Source organism: Oncorhynchus mykiss, chromosome 4 (genome assembly GCF_057628025.1).
Source record: "Oncorhynchus mykiss isolate SJ-2025 chromosome 4, ASM5762802v1, whole genome shotgun sequence".
Lineage (NCBI taxonomy): Eukaryota > Metazoa > Chordata > Actinopteri > Salmoniformes > Salmonidae > Oncorhynchus > Oncorhynchus mykiss.
The window spans coordinates 91,727,501-91,749,315 of NC_143025.1; the positions used below are offsets into that span (position 1 = coordinate 91,727,501).

Genomic DNA, 21,815 nt, shown 5'->3' on the forward strand with positions numbered 1-21,815 from the left:
CTTCAACTGCCTGCAAGCAAGAGTTTTTACAGAGTTAGCTAATATCTTTTAACTTGCCACAACAACATGCATTGAGACTGACCTAGGTAAGAATTGTTTTGGATAATAAAGCTCTGAGATAATGTCATTTTTTTTGTGTTTTGATATAATTTATACAGAACAAAAAAAATATAAACGCAACAATTTCAATGATTTTACTCAGTTACATTTCATATAAAGGAAATCAGTCAATTGAAATGTATTAATTAGGTCCTAATCTATGGATTTCACATGACCTGAGAGGACATATTTAGTCTTTCAGATGCCACCTTCCTGTGACCTCCTGAGGTCACAAAGGGAAACGATACATTTGAGTCTTAATTTGTGGTGTGTGCCTTTTTTCCTGTGCATATATATCACCATATATTATGAACTATGAAGTACTCATATGTACTTAAGCAATAAGGCCCGAGAGGCTGTGGTAAATGGCCAATATACCACGGCTAAGGGCTGTTCTTACGCACGACGCAATGCGGAGTGCTACGACACAGACCTTAGCCGTGGTATATTGGCCATATACCACAAACCCCCAAGGTACCTTATTGCTATTATAAACTGGTTACCAACACAATTAGAGCAGTGAAAATTAATGTTTTGTTAAACCCATGGTATACTGTCTGATATACCACGGATTTCAGCCAATCGGCATTCAAGGCTCGAACCACCCAGTTTATAATTACAAATAGATATATTATTCATATATGAATATATTGATCATAAATATTTTAACATCTTAAAAGGATTCGCTAGACGATATTTTATTAAATCTTAATCTATTGTTGAGTAATTGCTCTTGTTTTTTGTTTTTGTTTTCTTACGTTTTTGCATAAGAAGTGTTTTGTGAATCTGGGCCCAGTCTAAATTTGAATTTATGATGATAGATACATAGGAAGTTTCTACATGACTGCTTTGTAGATAAACACAAGAGAATATCATTTGCAAAAACACCACTAGCCAAATACTAATGGGGATGGTTCATCAGGATAAAGTCAATCAACGAGGAGTTTGCTAGTTTTTTTTTTTTTTACAGTAATCTGTGTGGGTTTCACTATTAGCTGAGTCTAGTTGAACACAAGACAGATATTCTTCAATCTGATTTGAGGCATGTGTAAACCAGTCTAGATTTAGATATCCAAGCACAACCAGTTCACATACCAGAAATCGTTTTAAATAATCAGAAATCGTGCCAACAGCCTTCGCCCGAACGCCTGGGGTTCGGGAAGACCACAGCAATAAATATATGCATATTTTGGTTTATGGACACTTTTTTTTGTTAAACCAACAGCTCACACATTTTAAGACAGCATGATACCATCAGAGAAGATCTTACATAAATAGCCACCCCTCCCCCTTATGTTTTTTACATTACACATTTTTCAGTCCGCAATGGCAACGTCCTTATCCATAATCAAATTATTAAACCAGGTCTCTGAGATAACCAGAACGTCTGGGCAAGTGTCAAGCACCCAGACATCCACGAAGTCCAGTTTAGACATCAGGCTTCGCATATTACTATGTAACAGTATAACCCCTCTGTGAGATTTGAAAACAGCAGGAGTATCCATGGTGACACAAGACTCAATAGAACTGGATAAACTAGCCACGATAAACTTCCTGATTGGATTCAAAGTCACTGAGCAAATAGTAGAATTCAGGTACATTTTGCATAATATTACTATTGACAAACACCCCTATGCTGACAAGCACATGTAGCAAAACAATATCTTGATATAAAACTATTAATAGTATAGGTGGCGCTAACAACAGTGGGTTCCTTACGACGGCTAACAGAGCGATCAATGGACATTAAATTAACAGGCACAGAATTACTATTGACAAAACCTCTATCAATATTGGATGCTGTGGTGGAATGATATCGTTGTGATTTAATGGTAGTAATTACCCTTTGAGGAGCTTGATTTGATCAGTGGAAGCCTCAGCGCTGCCTTGTAGTGTTTGGACAGGATTGATTATTTTATTTCACCTTTATTTAACCAGGTAGGCCAGTTGAGAACAAATTATCATTTACAACTGCGACCTCTGGTCAAGATAAAGCAAAGCAGTTCGACACAAACAACAACACAGAGTTACACATGGAATAAAACAAAACATACAGTCAATAACACAATAGGAAAAAAGGTCTATATACAGTGTGTGCAAATGAGGTGAGATAAGGGAGGTAAAGGCAATAAATAGGCCATGGTGGCAAAATAATTACAATTTAGCAATTAAACACTGGAGTGATAGATGTGCAGAAGATGAATGTGCACGTAGAGATACTGGTGTGCAAAGGAGCATAACATTATGGGGATGAGGTAGTTGGATGGGCTATTTACAGATGGGCTATGTACAGGTGCAGTTTTTTTTTTAAATTTTTTATTCTTCAACTTTGACATTACATTGTATTTGGTGTAGATCGTTGACCAAAAAAATGTCACATCCATTTTTATCCAACTCTGAAACACAAAAAAAAGTTACATGTCCAGTGGAGGGAATACTCTCTGAAAGCACTGTGCATATGTCAATGTTTTAGACTTCGGTATAGGTTCCTCTCTGATTTCTCTCATGGTAGGGGTTCCTCTCTGATTTCTCTCATGGTAGGGGTTCCTCTCTGATTTATCTCATGGTAGGGGTTCCTCTCTGATTTCTCTCATGGTAGGGGTTCCTCTCTGATTTCTCTCATGGTAGGGGTTCCTCTCTGATTTCTCTCATGGTATGGGTTCCTCTCTGATTTCTCTCATGGTATGGGTTCCTCTCTGATTTCTCTCATGGTAAGGGTTCCTCTCTGATTTCTCTCATGGTATGGGTTCCTCTCTGAATTCTCTCATGGTATGGGTTCCTCTCTGATTTCTCTCATGGTATGGGTTCCTCTCTGATTTCTCTCATGGTATGGGTTCCTCTCTGATTTCTCTCATGGTATGGGTTCCTCTCTGATTTCTCTCATGGTATGGGTTCCTCTCTGATTTCTCTCACGGTATGGGTTCCTCTCTGATTTCTCTCCTGGTATGGGTTCCTCTCTGATTTCTCTCATGGTATGGGTTTCTCTCATGGTATGGGTTCCTCTCTGATTTCTCTCATGGTATGGGTTCCTCTCTGATTTCTCTCATGGTATGGGTTCCTCTCTGATTTCTCTCATGGTATGGGTTTATCTCATGGTATGGGTTCCTCTCTGATTTCTCTCATGGTATGGGTTCCTCTCTGATTTCTCTCATGGTATGGGTTCCTCTCTGATTTCTCTCATGATATGGGTTCCTCTCTGATTTCTCTCATGTTAGGGGCTCCTCTCTGATTTCTCTCATGTTAGGGGCTCCTCTCTGATTTCTCTCATGGTAGGGGTTATTCTCTGATTTCTCTCATGGTATGGGTTCCTCTCTGATTTCTCTCATGATATGGGTTCCTCTCTGATTTCTCTCATGGTAGGGCTTCCTCTCTGATTTCTCTCATGGTATGGGTTTCTCTCTGATTTCTCTCATGGTATGGGTTCCTCTCTGATTTCTTTCATGGTATGGGTTCATCCGCTGGAGAACTAGAGAACATTGTTTCCAAGCTCATGAGCTACATGAAGATGTAGAGAGACATACAGCTCGATGATGGTTGTTAGTACAGAAAACATCTGATATATATTCTTTTGTGAGTTTTATCAAGTGAAAAGTGGAAACACATACATTACTTTGGGGACGAAGCAGCTCTGGACACTAATGCTACTTTTCTAACCTTTCTGTCTGTCCATCTGGCAGGACCAGAACATCACAGCCGAAGAGGGCGGGATCGAGCAAGGCGACTTCGAGGCGGCATCGTCAGGGGTGACGGGTGACGACCCTGGCGCTGCGGTGGAGGTGGAATGCTGCGGTGGCGGAGCCAACAGCTCTTCCACAGGTGTCCTATCCCTCTCCTCTTCCAGCCAGGACCAGCTATTGGATGATCACCACTTGGAGGAGTGTCCTTTATGCCTCCTCAGCCAACCACGATGCCGGTTCCCTCGCCTCTCTTCCTGTTCCCACCGGGCCTGCTATGACTGCCTGAGACAGTACCTGAAGATTGAAATCTCAGAGAGCAGGGTGGGCATCGCCTGTCCGCAGTGCCCCGAGGCGTTTGCGCCGCAAGATGTGCGGACCATCCTGGATGACCTGACGCTGCTGGAGAGATTCGAAGAGTACCAGCTGAGACGGTTTCTGGCAGCCGACCCGGACACGCGCTGGTGTCCAGCACCCGACTGCAGGTAGAGACACCGAGTCATTCAGTTCATTCTACTGATTCAGATTCGTTTATAGAGTCAGAAGCATCATATTTCAGGGAGTCAATAGTACCAGCTCAGGAGGTGCCCTGCGCCTGGCTGGCTGCCTGCCTGACTGCAGATAGAGCCATTGGAACAAGTACACCATCTGATAATTACGTTCATTAAAAATATTAGAGTCAGTCAGCACTATCCAGGGAGTCACGTAACAGGAGTAAAGGAGTTCTCAGCGAAGTGACTTTCATATTATGACGAATATGATATAATATAAAATGATACAAAGACTTCTCACACAGTATCTGCTCATGTGCTCGAGTGTCCCTTCACGCAGTTACAACGTGGTAGATACGGGACCATAAACAGCAGAGAAGTTGAGCCTTGCGCTTCAATTCTCTTTAGTGCATGTGTGGGTGTGGATGTGGGTACGCACTGTGGCCCCTCGTGATTAATTTCCTATTTTATTTGTGCCGCCCCCAACCCCCATCAGTTGGCTGTTCTATATCAGACGATGTTGATTTTACAGACAAGACACAATGGGCCTCCAGTATTTATTTGACGAGGTATTACTGGGCCAGGAAGTGAGCAGGAAGTGAGCAGGAAGTCTTTCAAGTATCCAGCAATTGTATAAGCCTTGAATTCGTAGCTGTGACTCATATTCCTAATAGACACACATTCCACAAGGTCTTAGACTTCTTAGGAGCTTAATACTAGAGCCTATTCAGTTTTTCAATGTGTGTGTTATTTTGTGTGTGAGACTGACTGTGTGTGTGTGTGTGTGTGTGTGTGTGTGTGTGTGTGTCTGTTTTCACTGTGTGTGACAAAATTAGTTTTAGTGACATTTTGAGTAAAATTTCTACAGAATTCTGTGTGTGTGTCTGTCTGACAGGTCCATGCTTCCGTCTTATGTTTTCGAGACTATGCATGACTATATTGTAGCAACCTTCTGGGCACAATAGGATGACCGTTTCTCGTTAAAAAAAATTGACAAAGTTTTCTTGTCTATTTGGTATACATTCTATTCTCTCTGTGTCTCCTCAGCAAGGTAACATAATGTCTTAAATGATCTGTTCTGTTCTCCTCTCTGTCTCCAGCTTTGCAGTGATAGCGTATGGCTGTGCTGAGTGTCCTAAGCTAAGCTGCGGGCGTGAGGGCTGCGACACAGAGTTCTGCTACCACTGTCGGCAGCTGTGGCACCCCGACCAGACGTGTGACCAGGCTCGACGCCAGCGAGCACGCCACACTTCCGGGGGAAATGATGCCTCCACATTATACGTCTTCAACGAGGAGCCTGGAGGAGGTTGGGGAGACACAGGGACACAGATAGCCATACTGTATATTTACATGTACTAAGTCCTATACATACAGTACATGGCCAAAAGTATGTGGACACCTGCTCGTCAAATATCTCATTCCATGGGCATTAATATGGAGTTGGTCCCCCCTTTGATGCTATAACAGCCTCCACTCTTCTGGGAAGGCTTTCCACTAGATGTTGGAACATTGCTGCTATAACAGTCTCCACTCTTCTGGGAAGGCTTTCCACTAGATGTTGGAACATTGCTGCTATAACAGCCTCCACTCTTCTGGGAAGGCTTTCCCCTAGATGTTGAGGACATAGCTGCGGGTATTTGCTTCAGTTCTGCAACAAGAGCATTAGTGAGATCAGGCACTGATTTTGGGCGATTAAGCCTGGCTCGCAGTCCGCGTTCCAATTCTTTACAAAGGTTTTCGAAGGGGTTGAGGTTAGGGCTCTGTGCAGGCCAGTCAAGTTCTACCACACTGATCTCGACAAACCATTTCTGTATGGACCTCGCTTTGTGCATGGGGGCATTGTCATGCTGAAACAGGAATGGGCCTTCCCCAAACTGTTGCCACAAAGTTGGAAGCACAGAATCGTCTACAATGTAATTGTATGCTGTCATGTTAAGATTTTCCTTCAATGGAACTAAGGGGACTAGCCTCATCCACCAAACTTTACAGTGACACTATGCATTTAAAAAAAATATATATATATATATTTTTTTTTTATTTCACCTTTATTTAACCAGGTAGGCCAGTTGAGAACAAGTTCTCATTTACAACTGCGACCTGGCCAATATAAAGCAAAGCAGTGCGACAAAAAACAACAACACAGAGTTACACATAAACAAACGTACAGTCAATAACACAACAGAAAAGAAAAATATAAAAATCTATGTACAGTGTGTGAAAATGTAGAAGAGTAGGAAGGTAGGCAACAAATAGGCCCTAGAGGCGAAAATAATTACAATTTAGCATTAATATTGGAGTGATAGATGTGCAGATGATGATGTGCAAGTAGAGATAATGGGGTGCAAGAGGGTAAGTAATAATATGGGGATGAGGTAGTCGGTGTGCTATTTTTAGATTGGCTGTGTACAGGTATAGTGATCGGTAAGCTGCTCTGACAGCTGATGCTTAAAATTAGAGGGCGATATGAGTCTCCAGCATCAGAGATTTTTGCAATTCGTTCCAGTCATTGGCGGCGGAGACCTGGAAGGAAAGGTGGCCAAAGTAAGTGTTGGCTTTGGGGATGACCAATGAAATATACCTGCTGGAGCGCATGCTACGGGTGGGTGTTGCTATGGTGACCAGTGAGCTGAGATAAGGCAGGGCTTTACTTATAGATGACCTGGAGCCAGTTGGTTTGGCGACGGATATGTAGCGAGGACCAACGAGAGCATACAGGTCGCAGTGGTGGGTAGTAGATGGGGCTTTGGTGATAAACGGATGGCACTGTGATAGACTACATCCAGTTTGCTGAGTAGAGTATTGGAAGCTATTTTGTAAATGACATCGCCGAAGTCGAGGATCGGTAGGATGGTCAGTTTTACGAGGGTATGTTTGGCGGCATGAGTGAAGGAGTCTTTCTTGAGAAATAGGAAGCCGATTCTAGATTTAATTTTGGATTGGAGATCCTTAATGTGAGTCTGGAAGGAGAGTTTACAGTCTAACCAGAAACCTAGGTAGTTGTAGTTGTCCACGTATTCTAAGTCCAGAGTAGTGATGCTAGTCGGGCGGGAGGGTGCGGGCAGCAATCGGTTGAAGAGCATGCACTTATTTTACTAGCATTTAAAAGCAGTTTGAGGCCACGGAAGGAGTGTTGTATGGTGTGGAAGCTCGTTTGGAGTTTTGTTAGCACAGTGTCCAAAGAAGGGCCAGATGTATACAAAATGGTGTTGTCTGCGTAGAGGTGGATCAGAGAATCACCAGCAGCAAGAGCGACATCATTGATATATACAGAGAAAGGAGTCGGCCGAGAATTGAACCCTGTGGCACCCCCATAGAGACTGCCAGAGGTCCGGACAACAGGCCCTCCAATTTGACACACTGAACTCTATCTGAGAAGTAATTGGTGAACCAGGCGAGGCAGTCATTCGAGAAGCCAAGGCTTCAGCTAGTCTACTGATAAGAATGCGGTGATTGACAGAGTCGAAAGCCTTGGCCATGTTGATGAAGACGGCTTAGAATACTTGGACAACTACAAATACCTCTTTTATCGATGGCGGTTATGATATCATTTAGGACCTTGAGCGTGGCTGAGGTGTACCCACGACCAGCTCGGAAACCAGATTGCATAATGGAGAAGGTACAGTGGGATTCGAAATGGTCGATGATCTGTTTTTTAACTTGACTTTCGAAGATTGTAGAAAGGCAGGGCAGGATGGATATAGGTCTATAATAGTTTGGGTCTAGAGTGTCTCCCCCTTTGAAGAGGGGGATGACCGCGGCAGCTTTCCAATCTTTGGGGATCTCAGACGATAAAAAAGAGAGGTTGAATAGGCTCGTAATAGGGGTTGGAACAATTTCTGCTATTATTTTAGAAAGAGAGGGTCCAGATTGTCTAGTCCAGCATTGGGGCAGGTGGCGTTCTCCTGGCATCCGCCAAACTCCAGAGAATGCGTTTTCACTGCTCCAGAGTCCAATACACCACTCCTGCCGACGCTTGGCATTGCGCATGGTGATCTTAGGCTTGTTTGCGGCTGCTCGGCCACGGAAACCCATTTCATGGAGCTCCTGACAAAGTGCCGTCGTTGCTTCCAGAGGCAGTTTGGAACTCGGTAGTGAGTGTTGCAACCGAGGACAGACGATTTTCACCACTCCTGCCGACGCTTGGCATTGCGCATGGTGATCTTAGGCTTGTTTGCGGCTGCTCGGCCACGGAAACCCATTTCATGGAGCTCCTGACAAAGTGCCGTCGTTGCTTCCAGAGGCAGTTTGGAACTCGGTAGTGAGTGTTGCAACCGAGGACAGACGATTTTTACGAGCTACTCGCTTCATCACTCACTGGTCCCGTTCTGTGAGCTTGTGTGGCTTACCACTTCCCGGCTGAGCCGTTGTTGCTCCTAGACGTTTCCACTTCACAATAACAGCACTTACAGTTGACCGGGGCAGCTCTAGCAGGGCAGCAATTTGCCGAACTGACTTGTTGGAAAGATGGCATCCTATGGCAGTGCCACATTGAAAGTCACTGAGCTCTTCAGTTAGGCCATTCTACTGCCAAGGTTTGTCTATGGAGATTGCATGGCTGTGTTTTATACACCTGTCAGCAATGGGTTTGTCTGAAATTGCCGAATCCACTAATTTGAAGTGCGTCCACATACTTTTGTACATAGAGGGTAGTACATACTGCTCACGTACTAGTCATGACACAGTACATTGTACGGAGAAGGTAGTCTGACAGGGATACACCCATAATGTTCAGACTGTTCAGACGCTTCCTACTGTTCCTACTGTTCCTGCTGTTCAGACTGTTCCTGCCCTTCAGACGGTTCAGACTGTTCCTGCCCTTCAGACGGTTCAGACTGTTCCTGCCCTTCAGACTGTTCAGATGTCCCTATTTTTCTTACTGTTCCTGCTGTTCCTACTGTTCCTGCTGTTCAGACTGTTCCTGCTGTTCAGACTGTTCCTACTTTTCCTATTGTTGATACTGTATAGACTGCTCAGATTTGTCATAGTGCCTTATACACACACATAGTAGTCAGACATCCATTTCCTACTGTTCAGACTGTTCCTACTGTTCAGACTGTTCAGATGTCCCTATTTGTCCTAACGTTCAGACTATTCATACTATCCAGACTGTTCCTACTTTTCCTATTTTTAATACACTTCCTATTGTTCATACTGTTCCTGCTGTTCCGACTGTTCAGATTGTTCCTATAGGTTACACTGTTCCAATAGGTTAATCTGTTCAGATTTTTCAGACTGTTCCCACTGTTCATGTTGTTGATACTGTATAGACTGCTCAGATTTGTTCTACTGTTGAGGCTGTTCCTGCTGTTCAGACTGTTCCCGCTCTTCAGACTGTTCCCGCTGTTCAGACTGTTCCCGCTCTTCAGACTGTTCCCGCTGTTCAGACTGTTCCTGCTGTTCAGACTGTTCCCGCTGTTCAGACTGTTCCTGCTGTTCCTACTGTTCCTGCTGTTCAGACTGTTCCCGCTGTTCAGACTGTTCCCGCTGTTCAGACTGTTCCCGCTGTTCAGACTGTTCCCGCTGTTCAGACTGTTCCTACTGTTCAGACTGTTCAGACATACCGTATGTAGTCAGTCATAGTACCTTACACACACATGGTAGTCAGACATCCTGTATGTAGCTAGTCGTAGTACATACATAGTCTTCTTCTTCTTTACGTACTACCATAGTAGTCTGTCCTTCCATGTCTCTCTGTCTCACACCTGTGTGTCTCCTTCCAGAGTCGGAGGAGATCAAGGCGTGTCCTCGTTGTGGGGCCTACATCATGAAGACCAACGATGGCAGCTGCAACCGGATGAACTGTACCGTGTGCGCCTGTCAGTTCTGCTGGCTGTGTATGCAAGAGATCACCGACGTGCACTACCTCAGGTAGCTATAGCCACTGTTACTAACGGTGACCACTACCTCATGTAGCTTTGTCACTGTTACTAACTGTTACCACTAGGGCTGTGGCAGGCATTAATTTTGTCAGCCGGTTATTGTCATGCAAAAAGACTGATGGTCTCAATGATGTTTTCCGCTAATGGAACATTCTCGCACAGAATAGGTCGACTTTTTGTACTATGGGGGATAGTAGATTGACATAGGCTAGGGCTTTTGCTTTACGTTAGTCCTACTCATCTTATTGGCTGACAAAGTAAATGTGGACAGTCCCTTCCAATATCTTCAATATGCACCTCGGAATTGGATAAGAACGCGCGGAGTGGCATCCCTGATGTGTCTGTCTTCACTTGTAGCCTGCGAGAAAGACCTGATCACGTGACGGAGAGACACTTCAGATTGCGCAGCACAACGCAGCACTCCGGGATGCAAAAGGGAATGTTTTTTTATTTTTTTTTAGGTGCATTATTGAAATTCGAGGCATTTATTAAGTGCTTGTCAAATTGTGAATAATAGAGTAGTGGAGTGTGAGCTCATGCCTTTTCAAGCTACTTTAAAAATAAATTATTAGAGTCGCATCCTGCAGGCTTACAATGTATTAAAAATCAAAACATATAGACCAGCGTTTGTAGAACAACTAAAGTTACATTAATAACTCTAAATTAAGCATATAGAAGGAGTACCTACAGTTGAAGTCGGAAGTTTGCAAAAACCTTAGCCATATACATTTAAACTCAGTTTTTCACAATTCACAACATTTAATCCAGGTAAAAAGTCCCTGTTTTAGGTCAGTTAGGATCACCACTTTATTTTGAGAATGTGAAATGTCAGAATAATATTAGAGAGAATGATTTATTTCAGCTTTTGTCTTTCATCACATTCCCAGTGGGTCAGAAGTTTACATACACTCAATTAGTATTTGGTAGCATTGCCTTTAAATTGTTTAACTTGGGTCAAACGTTTCAGGAAGCCTTCCACAAGCTTCCCACAATAAGTTGAGTAAATGTTGGCCCATTCCCCCTGACAGAGCTGGTGTAACTGAGTCAGGTTTGTAGGCTTCCTTGCTCGCACACGCTTTTTCAGTTTTGCCCACAAATTTTCTATAGGATTGAGGTCAGGGCTTTGTGATGGCCACTCCAATGCCTTGACTTTGTTGTCCTTATGCCATTTTGCCACAACTTTGGAAGTATGCCTGGGGTCATTGTCCATTTGGAAGACCCATTTGCGACCAAGCTTTAACTTCCTGACTGATGTCTTGAGATGTTGCTTCAATATATCCACATCATTTTCCTTCCTCATGAAGTCATCTATTTTGTGAAGTGCACCAGTCCCTCCTGCAGCAAAGCACCCCCAATACATGATGCTGCCACCCCCGTGCTTCACGGTTGGGATGGTGTTCTTTGGCTTGCAAGCCCCCCTTTTTCCTCCAAACATAACAATGGTCACTATGGCTAAATAGTAATATTTTTGTTTCATCAGACCAGAGGACATTTCTACAAAAAGTACGATCTTTGTCCCTATGTGCAGTTGCAAACTGTAGTCTGGCTTTTTTATGGTGGTTTTGGAGCAGTAGCTTCTTCCTTGCTGAGCGGCCTTTCAGGTTATGTCGATATAGCACTCGTTATACTATGGCTATAGATACTTTTGTACCGGTTTCCTCCAGCATCTTCACAAGGTCCTTTGCTGTTGTTCTGGGATTGATTTTCACTTTTCACACCAAAGTACGTTCATCTCTAGGAGACAGAACGTGTCTCCTTCCTGAGCGATATGACAGCTGCGTTGTCCCATGGTGTTTATACTTGCGTACTATTGTTTGTACAGATGAACGTGGTACCTTCAGGCGTTTTGAAATTGCTCCCAAGGATAAACCAGACTTGTGGAGGTCTACAATAATTTTTCTGAGGTCTTGACTGATTTCTTTTGAGTTTCCAATGATGTCAAGCAAAGAGGCACTGAGTTTGAAGGTAAGCTTTGAAATACATCCACAGGTACACCTCCAATTGACTCAAATGATGTCAATTAGCCTATCAGAAGCTTCTAAAGCCATGACATAATTTTCTGTAATTTTGTAAGCTGTTTAAAGGCACAGTCAACTTAGTGTATGTAAACTTCTGACCCACTGGAATTGTGATACAGTGAATTATAAGTGAATTAATCTGTCTGTAAACAGTTGTAGGAAAAATTACTTGTGTCATGCACAAGGTAGATGTCCTAACCGACTTGCCAAAACTATAGTTTGTTAACAAGAAATTTGTGAAGTGGTTGAAAAACGAGTTTTAATGACTCCAACATAAGTGTATGTGTGGCCACCAGCTGCATTTAAACTTCCCACTTCAACTGTGTTTCTTTATTTACCGATCAACACAGAATAGCCACATGTGAGCCCTCCCTCAAATCGTTTGGAGAAAATATTTATATATATATTTTTTTAGCTTTGATCAATTGTTTTCTTCATACTATAAAATAATATAAAATAATGCCACGGAATTATAAGCAAATCTTGTCCGCTAAATTAACTAGTGTAGCCCACAGCCATTTGGCATAGCCAGATCAGGGCCTAACATAAGGACAACTCAGAGTATGTTATTCTGTTCTTCTGAAATAGACTACATTTTTCTTCCTATCACAGCTTCTTTAGACCTGTCTAAAATAAATAATGGATTTATTGTGAAGATTTTTTTTAAATAGCGTGTAGACTGCGTGTGGAAGCCAGGAGTTACTAAATGTGTTTATGTTAATTAAAGGTCAATTGGCGTGAGACGGACAGTTATTTGTTTGACAATCACCGGCTGATGAAATTTCGTGACCTCCACAGCCCCAGTCATGACTCATGACTGCTGGTGTGGCGGTAATACGGTCACCGCAACAGCCCTAGTTACCACTACCTCAGGTAGCTATATACACTGTTACTAACGGTTACCACTACCTCAGGTAGCTATAGACACTGTTACTAACGGTTACCACTACCTCAGGTAGCTATAGACACTGTTACTAACGGTTACCACTACCTCAGGTAGCTATAGACACTGTTACTAATGGTTACCACTACCTCAGGTAGCTATAGACACTGTTACTAACGGTTACCAGCTGTTGTATATAGGTTCCCTTTGACTACCTTTGACCCTATTCTATCACATGGGACACAGGCAGACAGGGGACACCGATAAATAAAGAGAAATGTAACCAAAGAGACAGACTTAACAGGCTCTACTCGAAGGTACTATCATGTCCATTTAGGTCAGACTGACAAAGCTTATGGGATTTTAAAGACTCATTTGTCAAATTGTGGAAAACCATAATTCCACTTTGACATTATGGGGTATTGTGTGTAGGCCGGTGACACAACTCAATGTAATCCATTTTAAATTCAGGCTGTAACAACAACAAAATGTGGAAAAAGTTGAAGGGTGTGAATACTTTCTGAAGGTACTGTATATGGAACATACTCTTACGAATGCATTGCAGTCCCTCAGGTTGTACATTCTAGTCCGTCCTCTAAGCTCCTCTTCCTGTCTCTCGTCCTCTTCCTGCAGTCCCTCAGGTTGTACGTTCTGGGGGAAGAAGCCGTGGTCTCAGACCCGGAAGGTGCTGTGGCAGGTGGGCATGCTGCTCGGCGCCCCAGTAATCATCTCTCTCATCGCTGGCATCGCCATCCCCGTCATCATAGTGGGCATTCCCATCTACATGGGCCGCAAGGTACGAGGACACGTTGACCCCTAACCTTAACCCATCTACATGGGCCGCAAGGTACGAGGGCATGTTGACCCCTAACCTTAACCCATTTACATGGGCCGCAAGGTACGAGGAAATGTTGACCCCCTAACCTTAACCCATCTACATGGGCCGAAAGATTGGAGGACATATTGACCCTTATCCCTAGCCCCTAACCCAGCTACATGTGCTGAAATATAGGACCTTTTCTTATATAGAGAGAACTAGAATATCCGCTCACTGTAAAGTCTCATGTCTGCTCGTTTTCTGCTCTCAAGTGATATTTTAATAAAGCTATCGGTGACACAAATACAACAATTCAACCATTTATCCTGAATTGAAATTGTAAAAAAATAATTACTAATGATGCCATATATGATCATGTCGGCCATTTTGTCATCATGAGTTCTTCTCCCTCCCAGGTCCACGGACGCTGTAAGAAGAACAATATCTCAGGTAGTAAACATTATCTAACGGTGGCCAGCGGCGTCATGATGTCCGTGTTCGTGTCGCCCGTCATAGCTGCTGTCACTGTGGGTAAGGACAGCGGCAAACAACAAGAACGCAAACAACAAGAACGCAAACAACAAGAACGCAAACAACAAGAACACAAACAACAAGAACACAAACAACAAGAACACAAACAACAAGAACACAAACAAAAAGAACACAAACAACAAGAACACAAACAACAAGAACACCTCTCCGTCTTGTCCGCTAAAACGTAAGAGTTAGGCCGGAATTTACAGGGCGACTTGCACTTCCTGATTTGGCCTTGTTTTTCATGAATACTCATTAAGAAATGCTAGCGGACACGACTGAAGGCAAATGACAGTTGTCTTGAGGTTGTGGTTTGAAGTGGGTGTTTCTTGGCTTTATATTTGCCATTCAATCACAACAAACAGTCCCAGTAGTGAGTACAGCAAGGTAATTTAAGCTAGCTTGTGGTATGGAGAGAACAAAGTTTTGAAGTTGAGGACTTCTCCCCTCCTGACAGACTTGCCATCTCAAGATTGTCAGCTAATTCGGTACTATGTTGGCTTAACCTTGTGCTGACCTTGTGTTTTGCCAAGCTGACAACAGCTAGCTAGCATAGCTTGGTGATAGCTGCAGCTGGCTAGCCTATCACATCAAAATCAAACACGATTTTATTGGTCACATGGTTAGCAGATGTTATTGGTCACATGGTTAGCAGATGTTATTGGTCACATGGTTAGCAGATGTTATTGGTCACATGGTTTGCAGATGTTATTGGTCACATGGTTTGCAGATGTTATTGGTCACATGGTTTGCAGATGTTATTGGTCACATGGTTTGCAGATGTTATTGCGAGTGTAGCAAAATTATTGTGCTTCTAGTTCCGCCAGTGCAGCAATACCTTACAAGTAATCTACATAGGCAAGATGTAATAGATGGTATAAAATACAGTATATACACATGAGATGAGTAATGCAAGATATGTAAACATTATCAAAGTGGCATTATTAATGTGACTTAGTGATCAATTTATTAAAGTGGCCAATGATTTCACGATATCTAGCTGACAGCAGCTAGCTAGCGGAGCTTGGTGATAGCTGGAGCTTTCTCAGTCAAATCCATTATGGCAAGAAATAATAACATTTGCAGTTAAAGTCAATCATCTGTTTAATAGTGTTACTCATCACACTGTGTTGTTATAATGGTACATGCAGTCCTTTTGGAAAAACTACTTCCTGGACAGTGGAACAGCAATAAAGCAGTAATAGAAGTAATCCCCAATGGCACCCTATTCCATATGAGCCCTGGTCAAAAGTAGTGCACTACATAGGGAATAGGGTGCCATTTGGGACTCAGAGACATTGATGTCTTACTGGGTCAGAGATGGGTGAGGATAGAATATGACTTACTGTGAGAGAGAGTTTATTTCACTTGTATATTAATATATATTATTATTACAACACTACTTGCTTTGGCAATGTCAACACATGTTTTCCATGCCAATAAAGCCCCTTGAATTGAATTTAGATGGTTCCTGGTCCAAAGTCATAAGTTTGACTCTACCAGAGAGAGGCCCGAGGACGGACGGACACACACACACACACACACACACACTCAACTGGCTATCTCCTCATATGGTTCTCCTCTCAATCTGAGAAAAGAGCTGATGAGCACAAAAAAAAAAACACACACACACAGAATAGCCCTGGAATTTCCTTAGAATAGCCTTGGAATAGACCTGGAATAGACCTGGAATAGCCTTGGAATAGACCTGGAATAGCCTTGGAATAGACCTGGAATAGCCTTGGAATAGACCTGGAATAGCCTTGGAATAGACCTGGAGTAGCCTTGGAGTAGACCTCAGGTTGTACGTTGTGGGGGAAGAAGCCGTGGTCTCAGAGTGGTTAGAGCGTTGGGCCAGCAACCAAAAGGTTGCTAGATCGAATCCCCGAGCTGACAAGGTAACAATCTGTCGTTCTGTCCCTGAACAAGGTAGTTTAACCCACTGTTCCCCAGTAGGCCGTCATTGTAAATAAGAATTTGTTCTTAACTGTCTTGCCTAGTTAAATAAAGGTTCAATAAATAAATGCTCAATCAAATTAATTGCAAATACTATTTGAACCCAGGTCTTTCTCTGGCAGAAGCCTGGGGCATGTGAGCTTACTGCAGCCTCCCTGGTTTGTGTATGTGTGCCCCGCCTGACCCTGCCGCCTCTGAAGTGTCACTACCATCACCACACTGTTGAACTGAAGGCTGGGACTCAGCACATTAGCCTCTCCCTCTTCCTACACGCATCCCCCTCTCCATCCATTCATCTCTCCTTCCCTCTCTCTCGCCATCTGAAAGGACTTGTCTGTTCTTGTGGGCTTCAGCTCTGACCCCTCTTTTTTATATCCCTCTTTCTCCTTGTCTCTCTTTCTCCTCCTCTCTCTATCCCCCGTCCCTCTTTCTCTCTCTTTCCCTCTTTCTCCTCCTTGTCTCTCTTTCTTTCTCTCTTTCTTTCTCTCTTTCTCTCTCTCTCTTTCCTCTCTTTCTCTTTTTCTTTCTTTCCCTCTTTCTCCTCCTTGTCTCTCTCTCTCCTTCTCTCTGTCTCCACATCCCTCTTTCTCCTCCGTGTGTCTCTCTCTCTCTCTCCCCCGTCCCTCTTTCTCTCTCTTTTCGTCTTTCTCCTCCTTGTCTCCCCGACATTTCTGATTGGGTTTCATGTTTTACAGTGAAGCCTTTTTTACATCAGGTTAAAGTTGATACTAGGTTAGATGTACTGGGAGGAGGAAGAGAAAGGCTAGCTTGCAATGTCAGTCCTGTTTCCATTTTTGTTACGTTAACCCAGTCATCTGTGAAAGAGAGAGATCGGTGAAGATAGATGTCTTGGGGCGTCAGGTAGCATAGTGGTTAGAGCGTTGGGCCAGCAACCAAAAGGTTGCTAGATCGAATCCCCGAGCTGACAAGGTAACAATCTGTCGTTCTGTCCCTGAACAAGGTAGTTTAACCCACTGTTCCCCAGTAGGCCGTCATTGTAAATAAGAATTTGTTCTTAACTGTCTTGCCTAGTTAAATAAAGGTTCAATAAATAAATACAAATCTCTGCGTACTCTTAATTGTTCTCATGTATTGTTAATCGTTAATCGTATTTCATTTATTTAACCTTTTATTTTGACAGGAAGTCCTGTTGAGACCAAGGTGTCTGTTATCAATGTCATACCAGGAATCACTCTTCTAGCATTCATTCAAATGTTAAAATGTGGCGGGTGATTTTCCTCAGGGTAACATTTATTGACGAGGAAATACAGGTACCTCAGTCACTCTCATCCTGTCTCTTCCTGCCCTCTTGTAGGGGTGGGCGTCCCGTTGATGTTGACGTATGTCTATGGGGTCGTCCCCATGTCGCTCTGTCGGAATGGATGGTGCCGGCCGCAGAACGACCCCCCAGAAACACATAAGATACAACTGGAAGACCTAGCCAGCTGTAAGGGGCTTTAGTATAGTATATTGGATGCTAAATATTGTATCTAATGCTTACCTATGTTTGTAATTTGTATTTTTGTTTTAAGAACTATGTACATTTATATTATGAGTAAAAAGGATTCCTTAATGCTTTTATTAAAGTAACTCAACTTATCCCATCTTGAATTGTTCAGCAGTGAGTAGTTCAAAGTAAATTCAAATAAACCAGTCCGATAGACCAGTCCAATAGATCACTAGCCCAGTCCAATAGATCACTAGCCCAGTCCAATAGATCACTAGCCCAGTCCAATAGATCACTAGCCCAGTCCAATAGATCACTAGCCCAGTCCGATAGATCACTAGCCCAGTCCAATAGATCACTAGCCCAGTCCAATAGATCACTAGCCCAGTCCAATAGATCACTAGCCCAGTCCGATAGATCACTAGCCCAGTCCGATAGATCACTAGCCCAGTCCGATAGATCACTAGCCCAGTCCAATAGATCACTAGCCCAGTCCAATAGATCACTAGCCCAGTCCAATAGATCACTAGCCCAGTCCGATAGATCACTAGCCCAGTCCGATAGATCACTAGCCCAGTCCAATAGATCACTAGCCCAGTCCAATAGACCAGTCCGATAGATCACTAGCCCAGTCCAATAGACCAGTCCAGTAGATCACTAGCCCAGTCCAATAGACCAGTCCAATAGATCACTAGCCCAGTCCAATAGATCACTAGCCCAGTCCAATAGATCACTAGCCCAGTCCAATAGATCACTAGCCCAGTCCAATAGATCACTAGCCCAGTCCAATAGATCACTAGCCCAGTCCAATAGATCACTAGCCCAGTCCAATAGATCACAATAGACCAGTCCAATAGATCACAATAGACCAGTCCAATAGATCACTAGCCCAGTCCAATAGATCACTAGCCCAGTCCAATAGATCACTAGCCCAGTCCAATAGATCACTAGCCCAGTCCAATAGATCACTAGCCCAGTCCGATAGATCACAATAGACCAGTCCAATAGATCACAATAGACCAGTCCAATAGATCACTAGCCCAGTCCAATAGATCACTAGCCCAGTCCAATAGATCACTAGCCCAGTCCGATAGATCACTAGCCCAGTCCGATAGATCACTAGCCCAGTCCGACAGATCACTAGCCCAGTCCAATAGATCACTAGCCCAGTCCGACAGATCACTAGCCCAGTCCGATAGATCATTAGCCCAGTCCGATAGATCACTAGCCCAGTCCGATAGATCACTAGCCCAGTCCAATAGATCACTAGCCCAGTCCGATAGACCAGTCCAATAGATCACTAGCCCAGTCCAATAGATCACAATAGACCAGTCCGATAGATCACTAGCCCAGTCCAATAGATCACTAGCCCAGTCCAATAGATCACTAGCCCAGTCCGATAGACCAGTCCAATAGATCACTAGCCCAGTCCAATAGATCACTAGCCCAGTCCAATAGATCACTAGACCAGTCCGATAGATCACTATCCCAGTCCGATAGATCACTAGCCCAGTCCGATAGATCACTAGCCCAGTCCGATAGATCACTAGCCCAGTCAGATAGATCACTAGCCCAGTCCAATAGAACACTAGCCCAGTCCAATAGATCACTAGCCCAGTCCGATAGATCACTAGCCCAGTCCAATAGATCACAAGCCCAGTCCAATAGATATCTAGCCCAGTCCAATAGATCACTAGCCCAGTCCGATAGACCAGTCCAATAGATCACTAGCCCAGTCCAATAGATCACTAGCCTAGTCCAATAGATCACTAGACCAGTCCAATAGATCACTAGCCCAGTCCGATAGATCACTAGCCCAGTCCGATAGATCACTAGCCCAGTCTGATAGATCACTAGCCCAGTCCAATAGATCACTAGCCCAGTCCAATAGATCACTAGCCCAGTCCGATAGACCAGTCCAATAGATCACTAGCCCAGTCCAATAGATCACAATAGACCAGTCCGATAGACCAGTCCGATAGACCAGTCCGATAGATCACAATAGACCAGTCCGATAGACCAGTCCAATAGATCTCCAATAGATCACTATAGACCAGTCCAATAGATCACAATAGACCAGTCTGATAGATCACAATTGACCAGTCCGATAGATCACAATAGACCAGTCCGATAGATCACAATAGACCAGTCCGATAGATCACAATAGACCAGTCCGATAGACCAGTCCAATAGATCACAATAGACCAGTCCGAAAGACCAGTCCAATAGATCCATACGATAGACCAGTCCGATAGATCACAATAGACCAGTCCGATAGACCAGTCCGATAGATCACAATAGACCAGTCCGATAGATCACAATAGACCAGTCCGATAGACCAGTCCAATAGATCACAATAGACCAGTCCGATAGACCAGTCCAATAGATCCATACGATAGACCAGTCCGATAGATCACAATAGACCAGTCCGATAGATCACGATAGACCAGTCCAATAGATCACAATAGACCAGTCCGATAGACCAGTCCAATAGATCACGATAGACCAGTCCAATAGATCAGTCCAATAGATCACAATAAATCAATCCAATAGATCACAATAGATCCTTCCAATGCATCACTAATAGATCAGTCCAATAGATCTGTCCAATAGATCTCGATAGACAAGTCCAATAGATCACTAACAGATCAGTCCAATAGATCCCTAATAGACCAGTCCAATCGATCACAATAAATCAATCCAATAGATTAGTCCAATAGATCATTAATAGATCAGTCCAATAGATCACAATAAATCAATCCAATAGATCACAATAGATCAGTCCAATAGATCAATCCAATAGACCAGTCCAATAGATCACAATAAATCAATCCAATAGATCACAATAGGCCAGTCCAATAGATTAGTCCAATAGATCAATCCAATATATCACATTAGATCCATCCAATAGATCACAATATATCAATCTAATAGATCACAATAGATCCATCCAATAGACCAGTCCGATTGACCAGTCTTAGAGATCAGTCCGATAGATCACAAATAGATCAATCCAATAGATCACAATAGATCCGTCCAATGCATCACCACTAAATCAATCCAATAGATCAGTCCAATAGATCAGTAGATCACCATAGATCAGTCCAATAGATCAATCCAATAGACCAGTCGGATAGACCAGTCCGATAGATCACATATAGATCAATCCAATAGATCACAATACGCCAGTCCAATAGATCGGTCCAATAGATCACAATAAATCAGTCCAATAGATCAATCCAATAGATTACAATAGATCAATCTAATAGATCACAATAGATCCATCCAATAGACCAGTCCGATAGATCACAGATAGATCAATCCAATAGATCACAATAGATCCGTCCAATGCATCACCAATAGCTCAGTCCAATAGATCTCGATAGACCAGTCCAATAGATCAGTAGATCACCATAGATCTGTCCAATTGATCACTAATAAATCAACCCAAAAGATCAACCCAATAGATTACTAATAGATCAGTCCAGTAGATCACTAATAGATCAGACCAATAGATCACTAATAGATCAGTCCAATACATTACTAATAGATCAGTCCAATAGATCACTAATAAATCAGTCCAATAGATTACTAATAGATCAGTCCAGTAGATCACTAATAGATCAGTCCAGTAGATCACTAATAGATCAGTCCAATAGATAATTAAAAGACCGGTCCAATAGATAATTAATAGACCAGTCCAATAGATTACTAATAGATCAGTCCAATAGATTACTAATAGATCAGTCCAATAGATCACTAATATACCAGTCCAATAGATCACAATAAATCAATCCAATAGATCACAATAGGCCAGTCCAATAGATTAGTCCAATAGATCAATCCAATATATCACATTAGATCCATCCAATAGATCACAATATATCAATCTAATAGATCACAATAGATCCATCCAATAGACCAGTCCGATAGATCACAGATAGACCAGTCCGATAGATCACCAATAGACCAGTTCAATAGATCAATCCAATAGACCAGTCCTATAGATCAGTCCGA

General features: G+C 43.0%; 1 protein-coding gene across 3 annotated transcripts in view; it reads left to right on the plus strand.

Moving 5' to 3' along the window:
* The window catches only part of si:ch211-278j3.3 (E3 ubiquitin-protein ligase RNF19A), a 48,234-nt gene that overhangs the window by 22,378 nt on the left and 4,041 nt on the right, over positions 1 to 21,815 (plus strand). For all 3 annotated transcript variants that reach the window (XM_021601133.3, XM_090233308.1, XM_021601134.3), the window contains exons 3-8: positions 3,777 to 4,258; positions 5,365 to 5,570; positions 9,985 to 10,132; positions 13,678 to 13,840; positions 14,278 to 14,392; positions 17,667 to 17,798. In XM_021601133.3, the coding sequence (XP_021456808.3) occupies positions 3,777 to 4,258; positions 5,365 to 5,570; positions 9,985 to 10,132; positions 13,678 to 13,840; positions 14,278 to 14,392; positions 17,667 to 17,798 (1,246 nt within the window). The remainder of the gene's footprint in view (positions 1 to 3,776; positions 4,259 to 5,364; positions 5,571 to 9,984; positions 10,133 to 13,677; positions 13,841 to 14,277; positions 14,393 to 17,666; positions 17,799 to 21,815) is intronic.